Here is a 16,730-nt window from a genome sequence, read left to right on the forward strand (position 1 = left end):
TCTTCATTTAAGTTAAACTAATGGAGGAGGGGGGAAGAAAGGTAATTGAAAATAAGGGTTTTTAAAACCTAATCTTACTTTCAGGGTATTGCATGTAGAAAGTGAGGTGCCGATGTTTGTTTATCAGTGTTTGAGTAGATGTAATCTTTAGATCTGAGAGTTGCATCCTTCTCAAGCCCACTGATTAGTACCTTATAAAACTACTGTGATGTCTGCTTGTGGAATTGCAAAAGGTGTTATATGCAGTTAGTGGCATTTCTGAAATGGTAGCCAAGATCCATGCTTGTGGTGGTTATTTTGTTTAGATAAGCAATAAATTTTCTTGAAATGATCCATTTATTTTTTTTTTTTTTCAAGAAGTTTTGGTTTTTTGGTTAGTGTTCTCTCAGTGATGACTTAATCGGTGATTTTACAGTAAACAAAGCATTCGAAATATGCAGCCACAAATGCATCACATTCAAATGTGTTGCTGCAGAAGCATTATGTACCTGGCAGCTGGTGTGTTCTGGCACAAAGTCTTTGTCATCTTTTGCCTTTGCCCTGGGAGCAGGTGGGCTGGTGGGTGCATCTGAAACTGAGGCTCCTGTGCTACTGTCTGATATCACTGAATGTATATAAAGTAAATCCTGATGTACGGGTTATGGTAGAAGCTAGTCAACCTTCTTGATTCTTTTGTGTGTGCAGGTTCTGAAAGTTGCAATTCTAGCAGAGAAGTATGCAGTGGATTACACCTGGTATGTGGACACAATCTTGAATCTGATTCGTATTGCTGGTGACTACGTCAGTGAAGAAGTGTGGTACCGAGTTATTCAGATTGTTATCAACAGGGATGATGTTCAAGGGTACGCAGCGAAGACTGTTTTTGAGGTGAGAATAATTGGATGGATTAATAAGGGAATTACGTTACCTGGAAAATTTCTGAAATATAATAAAAATGGAAGGTTTTTAGTGTTCTTTTTTTTTCCCTCTGAGTTTTCTGGATGCAGGAATCCAAACTGAGAAATAATTTGGTGATTCTTCCTGGAGTGTGTAACCATTTCCTGCTCCTATACAGCAGTAGGCTAGGAAACTAAACGACAGATGGAAAAGAGTTTTTCTTTTAATACAGTACAGATCAGTGACTATTAATGTGTTCCTACAGGCCCTTCAAGCTCCAGCTTGCCATGAGAATCTTGTTAAAGTAGGTGGCTACATCTTGGGAGAATTTGGAAATCTGATAGCAGGTGATCCCAGATCAAGGTAAAATACCTTTCAATTTCATTGAAGCACTTAATAAAATAAAATCAATCTATTTAATATCTCTAAAAGTCAGTTACCAAATGATTTGGCTCTTGATAGTAATACCACCACAGTTGTCACGTCAACAGAATCTGAACTAATTGTTTTTCGTCCCCTCTTTCAAGCCCCCTCATCCAGTTCAACTTGCTGCATTCCAAGTTTCATCTGTGTAGTGTTCCTACCCGAGCTCTGCTTCTGTCTACCTACATCAAGTTTGTGAACCTGTTTCCAGAAATCAAAACTACAATTCAGGATGTACTGCGTAGTGACAGTCAGCTGAAGAATGCTGATGTTGAGCTGCAGCAGAGAGCTGTGGAGTATTTGAGGCTCAGTACTATTGCCAGTACTGATATATTGGTAGGTATAGAACCTTCTTTAATTATGCAGAACTCTTTAGCTGTTTCTTCTCTCCATAAGTAAACTTGACGAAACCTTAGCTGATTGCTCAGAATTAATGCAGAATTAAAGATCTATAACATGGATGCTGGTTATTTTTAGTGTACATAGTTCAGCTGTGCCCCTCTTTAATTTAAAACTAAAATCAAAGGTGTTATTTTCTTAATAAGATAAATGACTGTATTAATAAAAACATTATAGGTTTTCAAGATTTGATAAGCATTTCAATGATTTACTGAATACTTATTGAATCAAGTTCTCCATCTGATTTCTTCCACTTCCATTCCTCCACACAACGATCCAGTTGTGTTCATGTCTCTTAGCTTTGCAATTACTGAAAAGTTAATGTCGTCTCTGAGTGTGAGTGAAGGAAAGTAGCCTAGCCTAAAGATCCCTTGGCAAAGGCAGTGCATAAATTGAGACTAAACAGAATAGGAAGTCCTTGCTTAATCCTTACGGATTTTGATGCTTGTGTTAAACAGATGTAGGCTATTTCTGAAGATTTGTGAAATCTGCTTGCTTGCTGGTGGGCACAAAACTTACAGTGTTCTGTGTGGAATTCTTTTGTCTCCAGAAATTCCAGGTGCTTTAACATGTTGTTGTCAGATCTGACCAGAGCATGGCACTCTCAGCCTAGACAGCTAATAGATGTCTAGATCTGACTAGATCCTTGGGCAAATCGTGGTTTCAGGTCTCGGTGTAGGTCTGCTGTAGTGTTCCCCCCTTCCTCTTCATTTATTATTAAATGTACTTTATCAAACAGGTAATACGCTCCTGTTGTTCTAAGTAACTGCTTTGGGAGGACTTCAGAAAGTTTTAAATAATTTCTTTTAAAGGCAAGTCTTATCTACCACTGTGTTCCAGGCTACATACATACTCATTTTTTGTGTAGGTAATTATTTATTCTTTTGCCCAAATGTCTCTTCAAAGACTGGGAAGTTGATTTGGCTTATTATGTAAATATAATTAGTGTACTTTTTTTTTTTCCTGTGATAAGGCTACAGTGCTAGAAGAAATGCCTCCCTTTCCAGAGAGGGAATCTTCTATTTTGGCTAAACTCAAGAAGAAGAAAGGTCCAGGCACAGTTACTGACCTGGAAGAGATTAAAAAGGAGAGGAGCTCTGATATGAATGGAAGTGCTGAACCTGCATCTGTCAATGCCAGTGCTGTTGTGAGTTTAAAATCTGTTCTTACTTCACTAACTCAGAGGGTGTGCAGGTGAGGAAAAACTGGTTTCCTTGTCTTTTTAGGGGCTTAAAACAGCTTGTCTTAAATTTCAGACTGAACATTTGCTGTACAGTAGTCCCTTCTTTGTTGTTATTTTGAGAAGTATTGCTGTAGTCTTAAAAATCGAAATTTCCTTGCTGGTGAAGCTGTAGTGAAGGTGAGGTGTTTGAAATTCAAGTTACTCCTTTTAAAGTGTCTGCTGTTCTACGTTGTCTAATATACCTACTTCTTAATCTTATTTTGGGTTACCATTGTTTTTATTAGAAGGAGACAGCACCTGACCGAATGTCCTTAAATCAATAATCACTGTTTATTTGACGGTACTATTTCTGTTCAGCTATGGAACTCAAGTCTTTTTTTCTGTGCTGAACCATTTCATTTTAATGTCAATTAAGGCTGGTAAAAGGAATGATTCTCATGACATAATAGTTGTTGCTGTTCTAATTTACAGGTTATGCTTGTAAATACAGTTGAGAAGCAGTAGCATTTTAGCATGACTCCTGCCTCACAACTTTCTCCTTTAACTCTTACAATTTGTAAGAGTGTACATTCCAAATGAGTTATGTTTGAATGAACAGATATCTTTTGTGCAGAAACGATGCCAAACCTTCTTTTTGTGCCAAACTTGCTGATGTATCGGCCATTTAAAATTGTGTTCTGCCTTATGAGCTTCACTTTGATTGCAGGAGTGTTAAGAAATTCTGCTGCGTTACCTTCATCACCAGTTTGGATGTCACCTATGCTCGGATGCCTGAAGATGAACTCAGGGAGTTCATCTCTTTGTTTTGAGTAGATCTTACTGATTGGGTTCTGAAAAAATTTAGCCAGGGGTTTTTCTGTTATCCTGCATCAAAGTCAGTCTTTGGAGCACATGAAAACTTTGAGTTGGATTGTATTTGAATCAGGTCTGAAATGTTCTCGCATCTCATGCTGAGGATGCAAGTCATATCTGGCATAATGCAGGGTGCTAATACCTAATGCATGAACTCTTTATGTAACAATCAGTCTCTGCTTTGCTCTTGCACATGACTTGTGCACGTATGAAGCCTTTTTTTATTAACAGTGCATGATTCTGTCTCCCGGTCACTGGATTTGTTCTATTTGAGCAAATTTATATGTTTTTTAAGATCTGATCTCCACGTATCTTGTCTTCCCTAGTCTACTCCTTCTCCATCTGCGGATCTGCTGGGTCTGGGTGCAGCCCCTCTCACCAATTCAGCTCCCCCACCTTCCTCTAGTGGTAGCCTGCTGGTGGATGTATTTTCAGATTCAGCTTCTGCTGTTGCACCTCTTGCTCCTGGTTCTGATGACAACTTTGCAAGGTAATTAAGTCATCCTCTAAGGCATCTGGTGAAGCATTTGTCTACTAAAGCAGGATTAGATAAAGGAATACGAGCAATAAATAACTTCTGATTTTGTTCCAGTTTGTTGAATGCATTCCTGGTAGTAGCTGTGCATCAAGAGAGGTATTCTTGAACTTTGTGCTGGATATGCTGTCTTTATCGAATACCTCCGCTCATGGGAATCTGAGTCTGTAGTAACCAACCTGGGAACGTTAGCTGCACAGTTTTGTCTAGCTTTCACGCTGGTTTTGCTTCTTTGTTAAACTAAGCTGCCTCTGCATCTTAATGATATATCTTGAATGTGGGCGATATCTGGCCTGATGCGTATCAGTTTAGGTTTGTCACGTTTCCATAAAGTATCCTTGCATCTACATACTTATGGCAAACTGATACTGCAGCAATGATGAGTTGGTTTATATCTGGAGATACTGGTTCTCAGAATTTCAAGATATGCTTAAATTGTTGTGCCACTGTCCGACAGACGGGTGTAAAAACAAAAAAAAACCAGACAAAAAATAAGCTTTTTATTTTTTTGAGGGGATTTGATATAAGTGTCTTCCTAACTACACCGCCAGTCGTAGCATCAGGCAGAATGTATTAAGTCCTTTGATATTAACGGCCACTGTGCCTAAGCTCAAATGTTTCCAGTGTTCTAGCGAAATAACAAATATTGTAAGATCATAATATACCTTAAAAACTATTGTTCTTTGCCCAAAGAGCATGTTACTATTGCCAAGGACCAAACTTCAAACAACGTGATGACAAATCTGCAGTGTATCTTAATATGCAATATATCGTTATTGAAATGGATCTGCCTGGACCATTGAGAAGTTCATCAAAATTTTATACCAGATGATATACTGTTGCAGGTTTCCAGCAATTAAGATGTGATCTTGTATTTCTCTAGGAAGGCAGTAAGGGGTGTTCAGTTATGCTACACAATATTTGAAGAAGCAATGCAAGCTTGTTAGAGCTTTTTCTAAATTTTTTTTTAATTAAGACGAGTAGCTTCATAAACAGAAGTTTCCTGAAAAGTTTCCTCTTTCTGCTGAAGAAAGCATAGCGTTGCCCAACCCCTCAGTCCGTCTGTCTGTAGGTGATGAAACACTTCTCTCATGCTATTGAGAAGTTGCCTTTTGTAGTTTCTTGCCACTTTTTAATGCTGTTGTCACTTCTGTTTGAAATCTGTTACTTGAGTAAGCCATTCTCTGTGTGCCCATATATTCTTGCCTACATTTTAAATACTTGTGAGGATTGTAAGTGATACATTTGTAATTGATCACACCGCTGCAGTTAGAAATATCACTAACGTCGATGAGGCCTCTGCTTCAAAGCTCACACTCACAATAGCCGATATACATCTACATTTACAATTTTGAACTAAACCTTTTTTACGGTCACAATTAACCGTGTAAAAGGATTTTGTTAAGAGGTATAAACTTGAGCTACTGAGCACCTTCAGCCATCTCCTGTCTTCAGGAGGAATTGCTGGTTCCTTCCGATCAGGGAGGGGTGGGCTGGGGGAGAGAAGAGGGAGGGGGGAATCATTTAATGCCTAAAACCTTTCTAGGTGTAATGAGCTAGGGCAGCTAATTAATTTTTCATGCATTAAACTCAGCAGTGCCATTTTTGAGGAAGGAGGTAAAAGAAGTAACTAAGCACTAAGCTGTCTTTACTAACTCCTGCTGTCTCTGTCGCTACCACCTTTCTTCCTTTGTGCTGCCTGAACTAGCCCTGACCTGGCTTCATCTGAGGTAGTTTCTGAGGAACCAGCTGATACTGTGCATGATGCTGATGAGCTTTTTCACAAGTAAGCAATACTAAAACCTTGCAAGGCTGGGCAACTTCAAGAATATAGTTACAAAGCAGAACTATAGTGTTAATACCAGCAGAAGTAGACAAACATACTGTCGAAGCTGTGACTAGAACACGTCTGTAGATGCTGTGTGTATTAAGACGTGCTTATGAGTAAATATACAGCTAAGAGCTGGCTTGTATGAGTCAGTGCTATCACCCGCTGCTTTAAAATAAGGCAATGCCAGTTGTATATTAAGCTTTGCAACTATTCAGAAAAAAAAAAAGGAAAAAAAGGGTAAACTGTTCAAAGTACTCGTATTCGGAAGTACGTTTTAACTGCCTTGTATGACAAAGGCTAATGTTTGCTGACCACCTCTTCTACTTTAAGTGAAGGGTGACAGACAGAAGGACTGAAAACACTGCAGAATGTGCTTCTCTCAAAATGACTGAAAAAAAATACAACTCCCAAGTCGACATATACATGATACAGAACTGATAAAAACAAGGAAACTCTTTTTTTCTTTCAGGTTGAAACAGTCAAAGCTACCAACTTTTGAATTCTGCACCAGCCTAATGAATTTCAGAAGTTGTCAAGAATATGAATAAGAAAAATCTTAGTCTGTTGCCTGGTCCTTTATAGTGTGTGTGCGTGTGTATGTGTAGCATATTGTGGCTTTCTTTGTAGTTTCTCAGGCATCCTATCAAGTAGAAATTTCAGTTATTTTAGTGTTCTACAAGTGATGATTTTGGTTGCAAAACGCATTTGTCTTTTTTAACTGCAGTTTTCTGCAAAGACCTCTCTTGCAGACTGATGCTCTCTAGGTTAACAACAATCTTCATCCTCTGTTTAAACCCTAATTTTGTCGTTCTAAAATTGTTTAATGGATCTTAATTTAAAACATATATGCTCTCTCTTCCTTTAGGTTTGTGTGTAAAAATAATGGAGTCCTCTTTGAAAATCAGTTGCTACAGATTGGATTGAAATCCGAATTTCGACAGAACCTGGGTAAGTTTTCAGGCAGAATGCCTGTCTGCATTAGTCAAGCCCAAAGCCAGTGTGGTGTTAGGGTTAGGACTTAGAGAGGGAATGTGATTTCAGGCCTAACCTGTCTTGGAATCCTTGCTGTTTGTGTGTCCCTTACATTATGACCCTTATGGGTCGTTGTTTTCTTAAACTTCTCAGTTGTTCTGGTAGCTGAGAGAAAGTGGGAGCCTAGAGGTACTCAGTTCCAGTTCTTGCTGCCTGTTTGCAAGGCTGATACAGCCAGAGTTAAAAAAGACCATTCTCCTGATTTGGTTTGGTTTTTTGTTTTTGTTTTATGGTAGAGCTTATTGTGGTAGTATGATACACAGTGCATTTCAGACATATGTCTGTCATACTAGATTAATGTACAGGATACTGAAAGCATCTAGTAAAGACCTGGGAGTAGAGCACTGTCATGACTTCTTCCCATCTCTATCACTTCTGGTACCAGAACAACTTTTTAACATAGAAAATAGCCTTATCTGTAACTGGATGACTTCCACTGCTTATTTAAGTGCCCGTGTGATAGCTACTGCAGGAGAGGTCTCTTGGTTTGTTTTAATCTGTTCTTTTATTTTAAGCTGTGAATATCTTGGCAAGATAAACCATTTGTGGATCATGCTTCATTTAAAAAAAAAATGATTTAAGGAATGGTAGAAAGTCAATGTATGAGATAACTGAAGCACAAATAGTCCAGTATGATTACACATGATGTACCTACAGCTGCTGATGCCTCTATTCTTTTGTTCCCAGGACGTATGTTTATTTTCTATGGTAATAAGACATCAACACAGTTCTTGAATTTTACTCCAACAGTAATCTGCTCAGATGACCTTCAACCAAATATCCTTCAGTGTGGTACTGACTGCCCATTCTTTGGGTTTTGTGTTTTGTGCTGTGTATGAGGATAACAAAGCTGCTGGATCAAGGGTGTTTGAACATGAAGGAATAAGAACTTGCTGATGCCCTTCTGAAGTTTTTATGGAAATATTGAGTAGAGATGGAAGATACTCTTTCTAAAACTCTAGCTGTAGAAATGTTTGGGTTTTTTTTTTTCTGTGGAAATAAGAGGATATTATTCTGAGTAAGCATGTAATGTGACTCGAGCTTTCTCTGCTGTCGAGAAGTTGCTGAGGTACAAGTGTGCTGTCCTGCATTGTCAGATGACTTCTGACTTGAGCTGTAGGTAGAGGAGTGCATGTGCTCAAAGATGACAGTACTAGAAACTAAGCTATTAATTTATAGCTTCTCCTTAATGCTTTGTATTGTAAACTGAAGATTTCTGGGAGAGTATTTAACCAGATTTGTTGGACTCAGCATCGCTGTGATGTTCACATCAAAATAAGGTTGTTTGGTGGCTTTCATTGTAGAGTGAGTGCCTTCAAACCTTTTTGAGGACATCTTTCTTAAGGAATTTTCCGACAACTGGGAATGATGGGAGTTATTGCTTCTAGATGTGTCAATATGAAAAGAACATTTTATAGCTTCACAAGAATTAAACTTTGAATTTTCAGAAGCACAGAGAGAACCAGCGGACACAATGTTAATCCTTCCTTTAGTTTATCCATAACTTTTTAAAAAATAGAAAATACTATTCATTTCTTGATCAGTTTCCTTAGCTACTTTTCATGCCTGAATCTTCAGACAAAACCTGTTGACCCCACAGTGGATGGAGGTGCACAGGTTCAACAAGTTGTGAACATTGAATGTGTGTCAGACTTCATGGAAGCTCCCATTCTGAACATTCAATTCAGGTAAAAGTACAGTAGTTAAATGCTATTGATTTAACCAAATAAAACATGATTCAGCTGTCACGGCTCTCTAACTGACATGTAGAATATAACCACACAAAGTCCAGAGCTATCTTGGGCTGATGATTTACCTGAACATTTGATCTAACGAAACTTGAAGCTACTGGAGGAGGGAAGGAACACATCTGTAATAGTCTGATTAAAAAAATAAAAATCAACCAACCCCAAAAACTCACAAAGAAGCAATCACTGATAAAAAACATCTGAAATGCTTGTTTCTGCTCTGCGTGTAAGTCAGCTGTTTTCGCAAACAGTCTTGATGGTGAATATATGTAGAAATTTCTTCCTCCTGGAAACTAGAACATTGTTGGGGGAAAAAAAAAAGCTTGGAAAAGAAATGCACGTAGCCAAAACCAGAATCTTTCTTTTGGGAAAGACTTGTGTTGTAGTCCTGGTTTCTGGCCTGCATTCTGTTATTCAAGTCTTAACTGTTTCTAATCGGTGTGTGTATCTAGAGGGGCAGCAGACTTTGTTGAAGCAGGTTCTTACTAGAATTTCTGCCAACTCACTTTCATGTGCCATCTGACAGAGCAAACAAACCCATCCATCGCTGGATTAAATCTGTGACTTAGAAGTAACGTCATCTGCAGTTGATGGATTTTACTCATCAGACATTTGCATCTTAAAGGTCCTCCTTGACTGCTTGGTTAATTTAGGCTGAGGAACTGCTGGCAGTTTGTGCTGCACACACCATGTTCTGTCTCCTCTGTATGCAGGTACGGTGGAACATTCCAGAATCTTTCAGTAAAATTACCCATCACACTGAATAAATTTTTCCAGCCAACAGAGATGTCTTCTCAAGACTTTTTCCAGCGTTGGAAGCAACTGAGCAAGTAAGACCTTTTCTGTATTTGCACTTGGGGGTTTTGTGGTAGACCAGGGAGAGTAAAAGGCTATACTGTCAGTGTGGCTCGTGCGTGCTTAGTCTTGTGAGCTACACACTCCTCCAATAAAATGAGTTGCTGCTGAGCAATCCTGTATATGCTACGTGTTAAGAAATATTCATCTTGCCTTGTCTTGCAGTCCTAAACAAGAAGTACAGAACATCTTTAAAGCAAAGCACCCGATGGATGCAGAGATCACAAAAGCAAAGGTTGGTGGTAGTGTAGTATCATGTTGTGTAAGAACAGTGGTATAAGGAATCTTTGTTCATTTTAGCTTATATGGCAATTGGATCATCCTGTCCACGTTTACTAACCCATGGCAGAGCTGAGCTGAATGAACTGCTTCTCAGTATGGCTTGAATTAAGTGTAGTCTTCTACAGCAGCTGGAAACTTGAAGCCATGTTTAAAACAGAAATCTAGTGCTTAAAGCTGAATTGGAAAAAACTTCGTGCCTTAATTTATACTAGGGTCACTTGTTAGCAGAACAGCATAGCAGTAGCATTAGGCAAAGCAGAAGCAGCTCTAATGATGGCAGAAATGGCTTTATCTGAAAGAGGAGAGATTTAAATTGAATCTTAATAGTTTCTCGGTAATTTTCCAGAAGTCTTTTTCATGTGCAGCTTAAAATCAAGCATAACTCCGTCCCTTTAAAAATTTCTATTGTACAAAGGCTGACACTGAATATCTCTTTAATGTCTTGAATGCTTGAAACAAATTAGTTTGGTATTTCTGTCTTTTCTGTCCCCACATGTAAATGTTCGGGGTCTCTTCCATAGATTATTGGCTTTGGATCAGCCCTACTTGAGGAAGTCGATCCCAATCCAGCTAACTTTGTTGGTGCTGGTATCATACACACAAAGACTACTCAGATTGGATGCTTGCTGCGCCTTGAACCCAACCTCCAGGCACAGGTATCTTTTCGTATCTACGGCATAAATACAAATTCCTGTCTGCACTAAATTGAAAAAAAAAACCAAGTCTATATCTGAAACTCCTTATGGTGTTTATAAACAATATCAGGTGCAATTGCTAATTGTGACTGCAGGCTTTAACAAGAAATGAAATTGCAGCAGCTCGTCCTGACTGGCTGGAAATGTTTAGTGTTATTCTTTTAGACACCTTGGACAAGGCTAAGTACCGCTCCCTTTGTCGTTTAAGAAGAGTAAAAGAATGATGAGGCTAATAAAAGAAGACATACATTAATGAACACAGAACAGAGGAAGAGTATCTGTAAAAGCATTTTGCTAGAGGTTTTATCAAATTTAAATGAGGGCTAAAAGTAAATTTTGGGCGTTGGTCTCCTGTTTTCCAAACATGTGATGGTAAAGGTCTTTAGCCTTTTCCACAACACTCAGTCCTTATAAAGGAGAGACAAATCTGGGACACATCGCCTTGTCATTAAAGGTCAGAAACATTAGAACAGTGGTAGCTTTCCCAACAAGGGTTTGAAAGAGTTGAATTGCTCAGGGACTGCCTGCTTTCTGCATGTTTTAACTCGAGGTCTTATCAAACCTAACAAGACAGGTAAATAGCAACTGGTTATCTTTCACTAGTTGTTGGTATATTAATTTAATATTAATAACAAACTGTGTTAAAAAAATACGTATTTGTGTTCTTTTTCAGATGTACAGACTCACACTACGAACAAGTAAAGAAGCTGTATCTCAGAGATTATGTGAATTGCTGTCAGAACAGTTTTAATACTAACCATGACAGTTTTTTGTTTTCCCATTTATATCATTGTCATCATACTGCAAATAAATGTCTTGTACATCACTGTCTGAGTACTGCAATGTTAACCAATACCAGCTCCCTGCCTTAATAGGACTTGCCCCTTGTTTGAAATTGTGAGTGAAATGTACAGTACAGGGAAGTGACTTTTTACATTAAAATTGCTTTTAGTATGTTACGCAAAGCGTGGGAGGGCTGTCTTTGTGTTTCTTTTATTGCAGAGGTCCCACTTTTAAACTTGTTAAAGGGAAACTGATTTCAGGGCAGTAACCACAGGTTTCAACTGGAATGGCTAGTAACATTAAGCCTCAGTGCCTTTAACAGGTACTCCCTCTGCTATGAGCTGAAAAAAAGTGTTGATGCTCAGCAGGGTCAATTCAGATATTAATATATTGTCAGTGTAAAGTTAAACATTGCTTCAAGTGTTGTACTGGATGGGAAGGGCAGATTCCGAGGTGTGTCTGAACCTGATTTACGTGAATGCTTATGTTGACTGTCACCAATTTTTGTTCTATTCGAGAAATGCCATAGATCCAGAGTCATAAAATATTAATCTTCTAATCCTTTACATCTTAACTGCTTTTTGATCTTTGGAAAGTGGATTGAGCACAAAAGCTATTCTTAATTCTTCTGCTTATCTCAAATAATGAGGTGAGCTTCTCTGGTAGGTAGTGAACAAGTACGTGTTTGTTTAGGCAAACTTAAATATTCCGTTTGTTTTTTTTTCTGCTACCTTTTATATTTAGCAAGTAGCAGTCCCAGTGGCATAGCTAACTGCAGAGAGTCTGGGTTCTCATCAGTGTGGTATTGTATAAAAGGAGAAGAGGGAAAAAATGGGCACTTGAAGGCTAAGGCATGCACTTTGTAGACAAATATTTAATTTTAAACTATTTTCCCCTGATGTACAATGCTGAAACTTGGGCTGAATAACTGGTATCTGTACAGTTTCCTGTCTCTCACTGGTGGTATAAATATCCAACATGGTGTGTAAGACTTGTGTTGAGACTGAGAGTTGAAAGGCTGAGTGTGTTCAGCTTATACAGACAGGGGATTTTGCAACCAAAACCATCGTATCTTGTTCCACATGTGCAAACTCTCTGCACAACAAAGTGGGCATAAGTTTGGCTCACATTGTTCAAGTCTTGAAATGCACCAGAGGCTGTTAAAACAAAGCAGGTGAGGAAGCAGTTAGGAACTGCGGGCAGATGTCAGTGAGCAGAACTGCAGGTCAGGATGAAGCAAGAGGCCAGCTGCTGCTGATGTGAGGAGTGAACCTCAGATCAACATTCCCTTACTTAAGGGAAGCCTAGGACTGTTGTCTTGCAACTCATACGGCCAAATACTCCCTTGAAATAAGGGCTTTGGGTAATAGGGATGGTGATGAAAATCAGAATACTGCTTTGCACACAGGAGGGGACAGGATTCTACTTGGTTGACTATGGTTTGCTTTCTTGCAGTGCTTTGAGTTAAAAGGTGGGACTAGGGGGTGACAGATTGGTTGGTTGAAGGCTTATGATCGTACTTGAGTACCAGAGAACTGAGAAGCAGAGGTTCGGGTGTGGTGTGTGTGATTATGCTGTTTTGTGGGGGTTTTTTTTGTTTTGTTTTTTTCCAGAAGTGGTTGGTAAATATGGAACTTAGTGGCTGTAAAGTTGTCTTGTAGACCTTGTCTTTCTGAAAAACTTCTCTTGAAAATCGACCCTTCAGTGGCCTCTGGAGAATCTAATCAAGGCTCTCTGATCGCAGATGCTAGTTTTTGAAAAATCTTCATAAGCATTTCCTGCAGTCAAGTTGGTAGTTGGCAGTAGTACCAAACTACCTTCGTGTTTTGTCCTTTGGAGGCTGTGTGGTCTTTATTAATCCTGCTCTCTTAACCATGTTGTTGGCTACCGTGTTAAAAATCCGTTGTGCTGAACTAAGGGAGTCTTAGCAGAGACAGGGAGGAGCTTCTGTCACTTTTTTCCCCGATTCCTATTGTACATCTGTTTCTCTGAATATGTTCTGTGCCCTTGTTAAAGGACATCTCGAGACACGCTGTACTATACTAGTTCACTTAGCTTTGGTTCCAGCTGTGCTAAAAATGTGCATTAAAAATATGGGTAGGAGGGGGGAAAGGGAAAGCGTCTTTTCAGTGGTGACTGTATTAAGCTTATGATTGTTCACGTTTTGTATTAGATGTCAGCTCAGTGAAGCCATGAGCAGAACAGTGAACAAATCAAGGATAAATACTTGATTTTTTTTCTTTTTTTTTGTGAATGATGGTTAACTTACCAAAGTGATGTATCCTTTCAAGCAGACAAAGTAATTTCTGCAGTAAACAGTGTTATTGTTTTCAAGTACAGTATTTTCAGGCATTGATGTGTGAAAATAACTGAATAGCAAAACAGGTAGCATTTGTTCATTCTTGACCTACACTCCAGTATGTAACATTTATGGTGATTGTCTTATTTGTATAAAACAAAGTTCTGTCAAATTAAGTGGAGAATTTTCATATAGAAGACTATATATTAGACTATATTCATCAGAAGAACATATTAAGATTAAATAAATGATTAGAACAGTAATCAGACTGTCCTTTCTTGTCTGGGGGAATGGGAATGTAAAGAATAATAGCCCAGAATGGCTGTTTTATTCCAAATATAATGTTTTGGGACCACGACTGATGTGGGATGGTAAATTCTTTCCTACAAACTTCTGGTGGATTGCTTTGGTTCAGTCTTAACCTGGTCTGTGGATCAGAGTTCGGGTTTTTTGTGCGGTGTCTTTTTGTTTTTTTTCTGTGATGTCATAAATATTATACTGTGAAAAATTGATGTAGAATCTTTCTTCCTAAGCATTTGTATATTTAACAGTGGCAGAGCATATGAATGCTAACAGGACACGTTACAGTAAACTGATGCAACTCATCACAGAACTTCAATGTAACTTGGAACAGCTGTTCTCTGCATTTCAGCTTGCTTCAAAACAGTGGCTCTTTGCTTGTTTCCATTCATTGCAAGGCATAAATAGCAGCTTAGATGGTGTCTCATACATGGCTTTCCACGTTACTCTGCCTGAACAAGGGGGTAAGCAGGAGGCTACAAAAGCACACATCTGTTATCACACCCAGGCAGGATTTGGAAAAAATTACTTGGCTGTAAAAGAAAACAGTACTTGAACTGTTAAATACTTCACTCAAACTTCTTTATGTTTGTATTTTGCTTCAGGCTCTTGGTATTTGTCTAAAACTCACTTAAAAATTATTTATAACTCTTTCTTAATTTAATTGCAAACAGTAGTGAATATATATTTATCTACTTGAACAAGTACATGTGTAGCACCTTGCAGTCTGACAGCAGCTGCCTCCAGAAGATAGCACAAGTACTGCACTTGCTTTCAAAGGAGAGGCAATGGCTTGCCTTGGTTGTCTCTTCTTCTGCTTTGTGCATTAATGGGCAAATCCACAGGTTGAAGTGTAGTGAACCTAACAGCCACTTTTCAGTTAAAATAATTGGTCAAACAATGAGAAATCATTTAACAAATCCAATTCCTTCTACTTTATTTGAAAGTCAACGTTCTGTTATTGCACAGTGCACAGGTCAGTGCTTGGCCTCTAGTTAAATATCGCCCTGAGTAAGGCTAGATGGTCTGTGACAGTCTTTGCTTCTAACCCGTGCCCACTCTTACCCCTCAAGATTAGGAATAATTCATCATTCAATTAACTTAATTGATGCTCCAGGCAGCTGTTCAGGAAGCTCCCCACAAGGCTAACCTGCATGATCAGAACAAAAGAACTCCCAGCAATGAGCAGTCGCCATGGAAGTATTGGGTTGTAATTAATGTTTAACAAAATTAAAATACAATTTAAAATAAACAAACACAAAACACCACCTATATCGGAAGGTCTGGCTATTGTATGCAGCTGTCATAGCTGCAAATGCAGCCCCCAAACACAATTATTTTCTTAGTGAGTCTTTTGCCAGGGTTATCTGGGTCTTCACATGGTAGTTGGAATTCCTCCTTACGGAGCTGAAGTGGCCTACAACAGCTGCATACTGTGGTGACCACCATATTCTCAACATTCAACCTGTTTGGAAGAGAGGGAGGATCAGGTAGGACTTGCATACAGCCTTTTAGGTTTTGTTCAGGAATGGATTTTATGACTTGGAACAGCCTTGTGCAAGAAGTGCCGAAGCAGCTCATCCACCTGGTTCTATGCCATTGATTACCACCGCCAAGTGGTGAAACAAAGGTGAAACAAGCAGGTCCTTAAGGGCTTGCAAGGAAAAGACTTAGGTAAGAATATCTAAGAGAAGTTGGTAGTCTGTTGTTTTAAAATAGTAATAATAAACACCTGCAAACCTGCAGTATCGACGTACTTTGTTTAGAAGCTCAAGTGAGAAGACATTCCATGTTCACTCTAGGTCCATGCACTATTCTGTACCGGTGCTCTTTCTAGTAAGCTGTCCCAACCCCAGCACTATATTGCTGCGTGTAGATCACACCGATTTCTCTCTGAATTGTAAAGGGAGTGCTGGCTGACAAATAATCACTGCTCGCATGCGCTAAAGAGACAGCCTTAGTATTCCCACACTATAGAAGCTCTCTGGTATGCTTACTTTGTTGAAGATGGACACGGTCCTTCGCATCGGCTCAAAGTGATGTTTGCAGAACAGCCTTTGTAAGTTATGCTTTCTTCATATTCAAGTTTTTTACAAAACTCTGTCAAACATTAGAAAAGGACAACAAACCTTTCTGTTAATAATGGAGTGTAAATTACGTCTAAAAAAACCCTCTATTTCTCTGATGAAAACAAAAAGATACAAATGAAACTATGAGGGGGCTAATTTGCATGGAATTATTTCTGGTTCATAAATTTGATGAGGGATGCAATGTACTTACAAATTCTTGGTTTATGCTTTTTAATAATTTGTTTTTTATAGGCATATTAGATAATAATATCAGCTAAACTTTTGGAACTTAAATACTTCTCTTTCATTTCCAAATTTAATGCATATTGCCACTTGGAAGGTTATGAAAACAAAGACCTTAAGACAACTCCTCTACTTTAAACAATGTAATATAGAAAGCTCAAAAGCAAAAGATACAGTCAACGTATACAACTGAATTAGCAAAGAGTATGTAGTATCTCAACAAAAAATATACTGAACTCTAAAATAAAATACAACAAATGAAAAGGAAATACTTTACCTTGTGGTACTGTTGATGGCCTAAGAGAAGACAAGGAAGTTGAGAGTC

At 38.6% G+C, this 16,730-nt stretch overlaps 1 protein-coding gene across 3 annotated transcripts in view; it reads left to right on the forward strand.

The window, feature by feature from the left end:
* Positions 1 to 14,056, forward strand: part of AP2A2 (adaptor related protein complex 2 subunit alpha 2) — a 41,278-nt gene extending 27,222 nt beyond the window's left edge. For 2 of the 3 annotated variants that reach the window (XM_065755139.1, XM_065755140.1), the window contains exons 11-22: positions 685 to 867; positions 1,142 to 1,239; positions 1,404 to 1,635; positions 2,672 to 2,845; positions 4,060 to 4,223; positions 6,965 to 7,047; positions 7,819 to 7,908; positions 8,696 to 8,819; positions 9,593 to 9,709; positions 9,900 to 9,969; positions 10,538 to 10,672; positions 11,385 to 14,056. In XM_065755139.1, coding sequence (XP_065611211.1) covers positions 685 to 867; positions 1,142 to 1,239; positions 1,404 to 1,635; positions 2,672 to 2,845; positions 4,060 to 4,223; positions 6,965 to 7,047; positions 7,819 to 7,908; positions 8,696 to 8,819; positions 9,593 to 9,709; positions 9,900 to 9,969; positions 10,538 to 10,672; positions 11,385 to 11,462 — 1,548 coding nt within the window. In that variant the 3' untranslated portion in view covers positions 11,463 to 14,056. Of the gene's footprint in view, positions 1 to 684; positions 868 to 1,141; positions 1,240 to 1,403; positions 1,636 to 2,671; positions 2,846 to 4,059; positions 4,224 to 5,976; positions 6,055 to 6,964; positions 7,048 to 7,818; positions 7,909 to 8,695; positions 8,820 to 9,592; positions 9,710 to 9,899; positions 9,970 to 10,537; positions 10,673 to 11,384 lie in introns of all 3 variants that reach the window. The other variant, XM_065755141.1, reaches the window with a different exon arrangement.
* The last annotated feature ends 2,674 nt before the right edge of the window (positions 14,057 to 16,730 follow it).

This window comes from Cyrtonyx montezumae, unplaced genomic scaffold (assembly GCF_038088225.1).
Source record: "Cyrtonyx montezumae isolate F1298 unplaced genomic scaffold, pur_monq_1.0 scaffold_10, whole genome shotgun sequence".
Classification (NCBI taxonomy): Eukaryota; Metazoa; Chordata; class Aves; order Galliformes; family Odontophoridae; genus Cyrtonyx; species Cyrtonyx montezumae.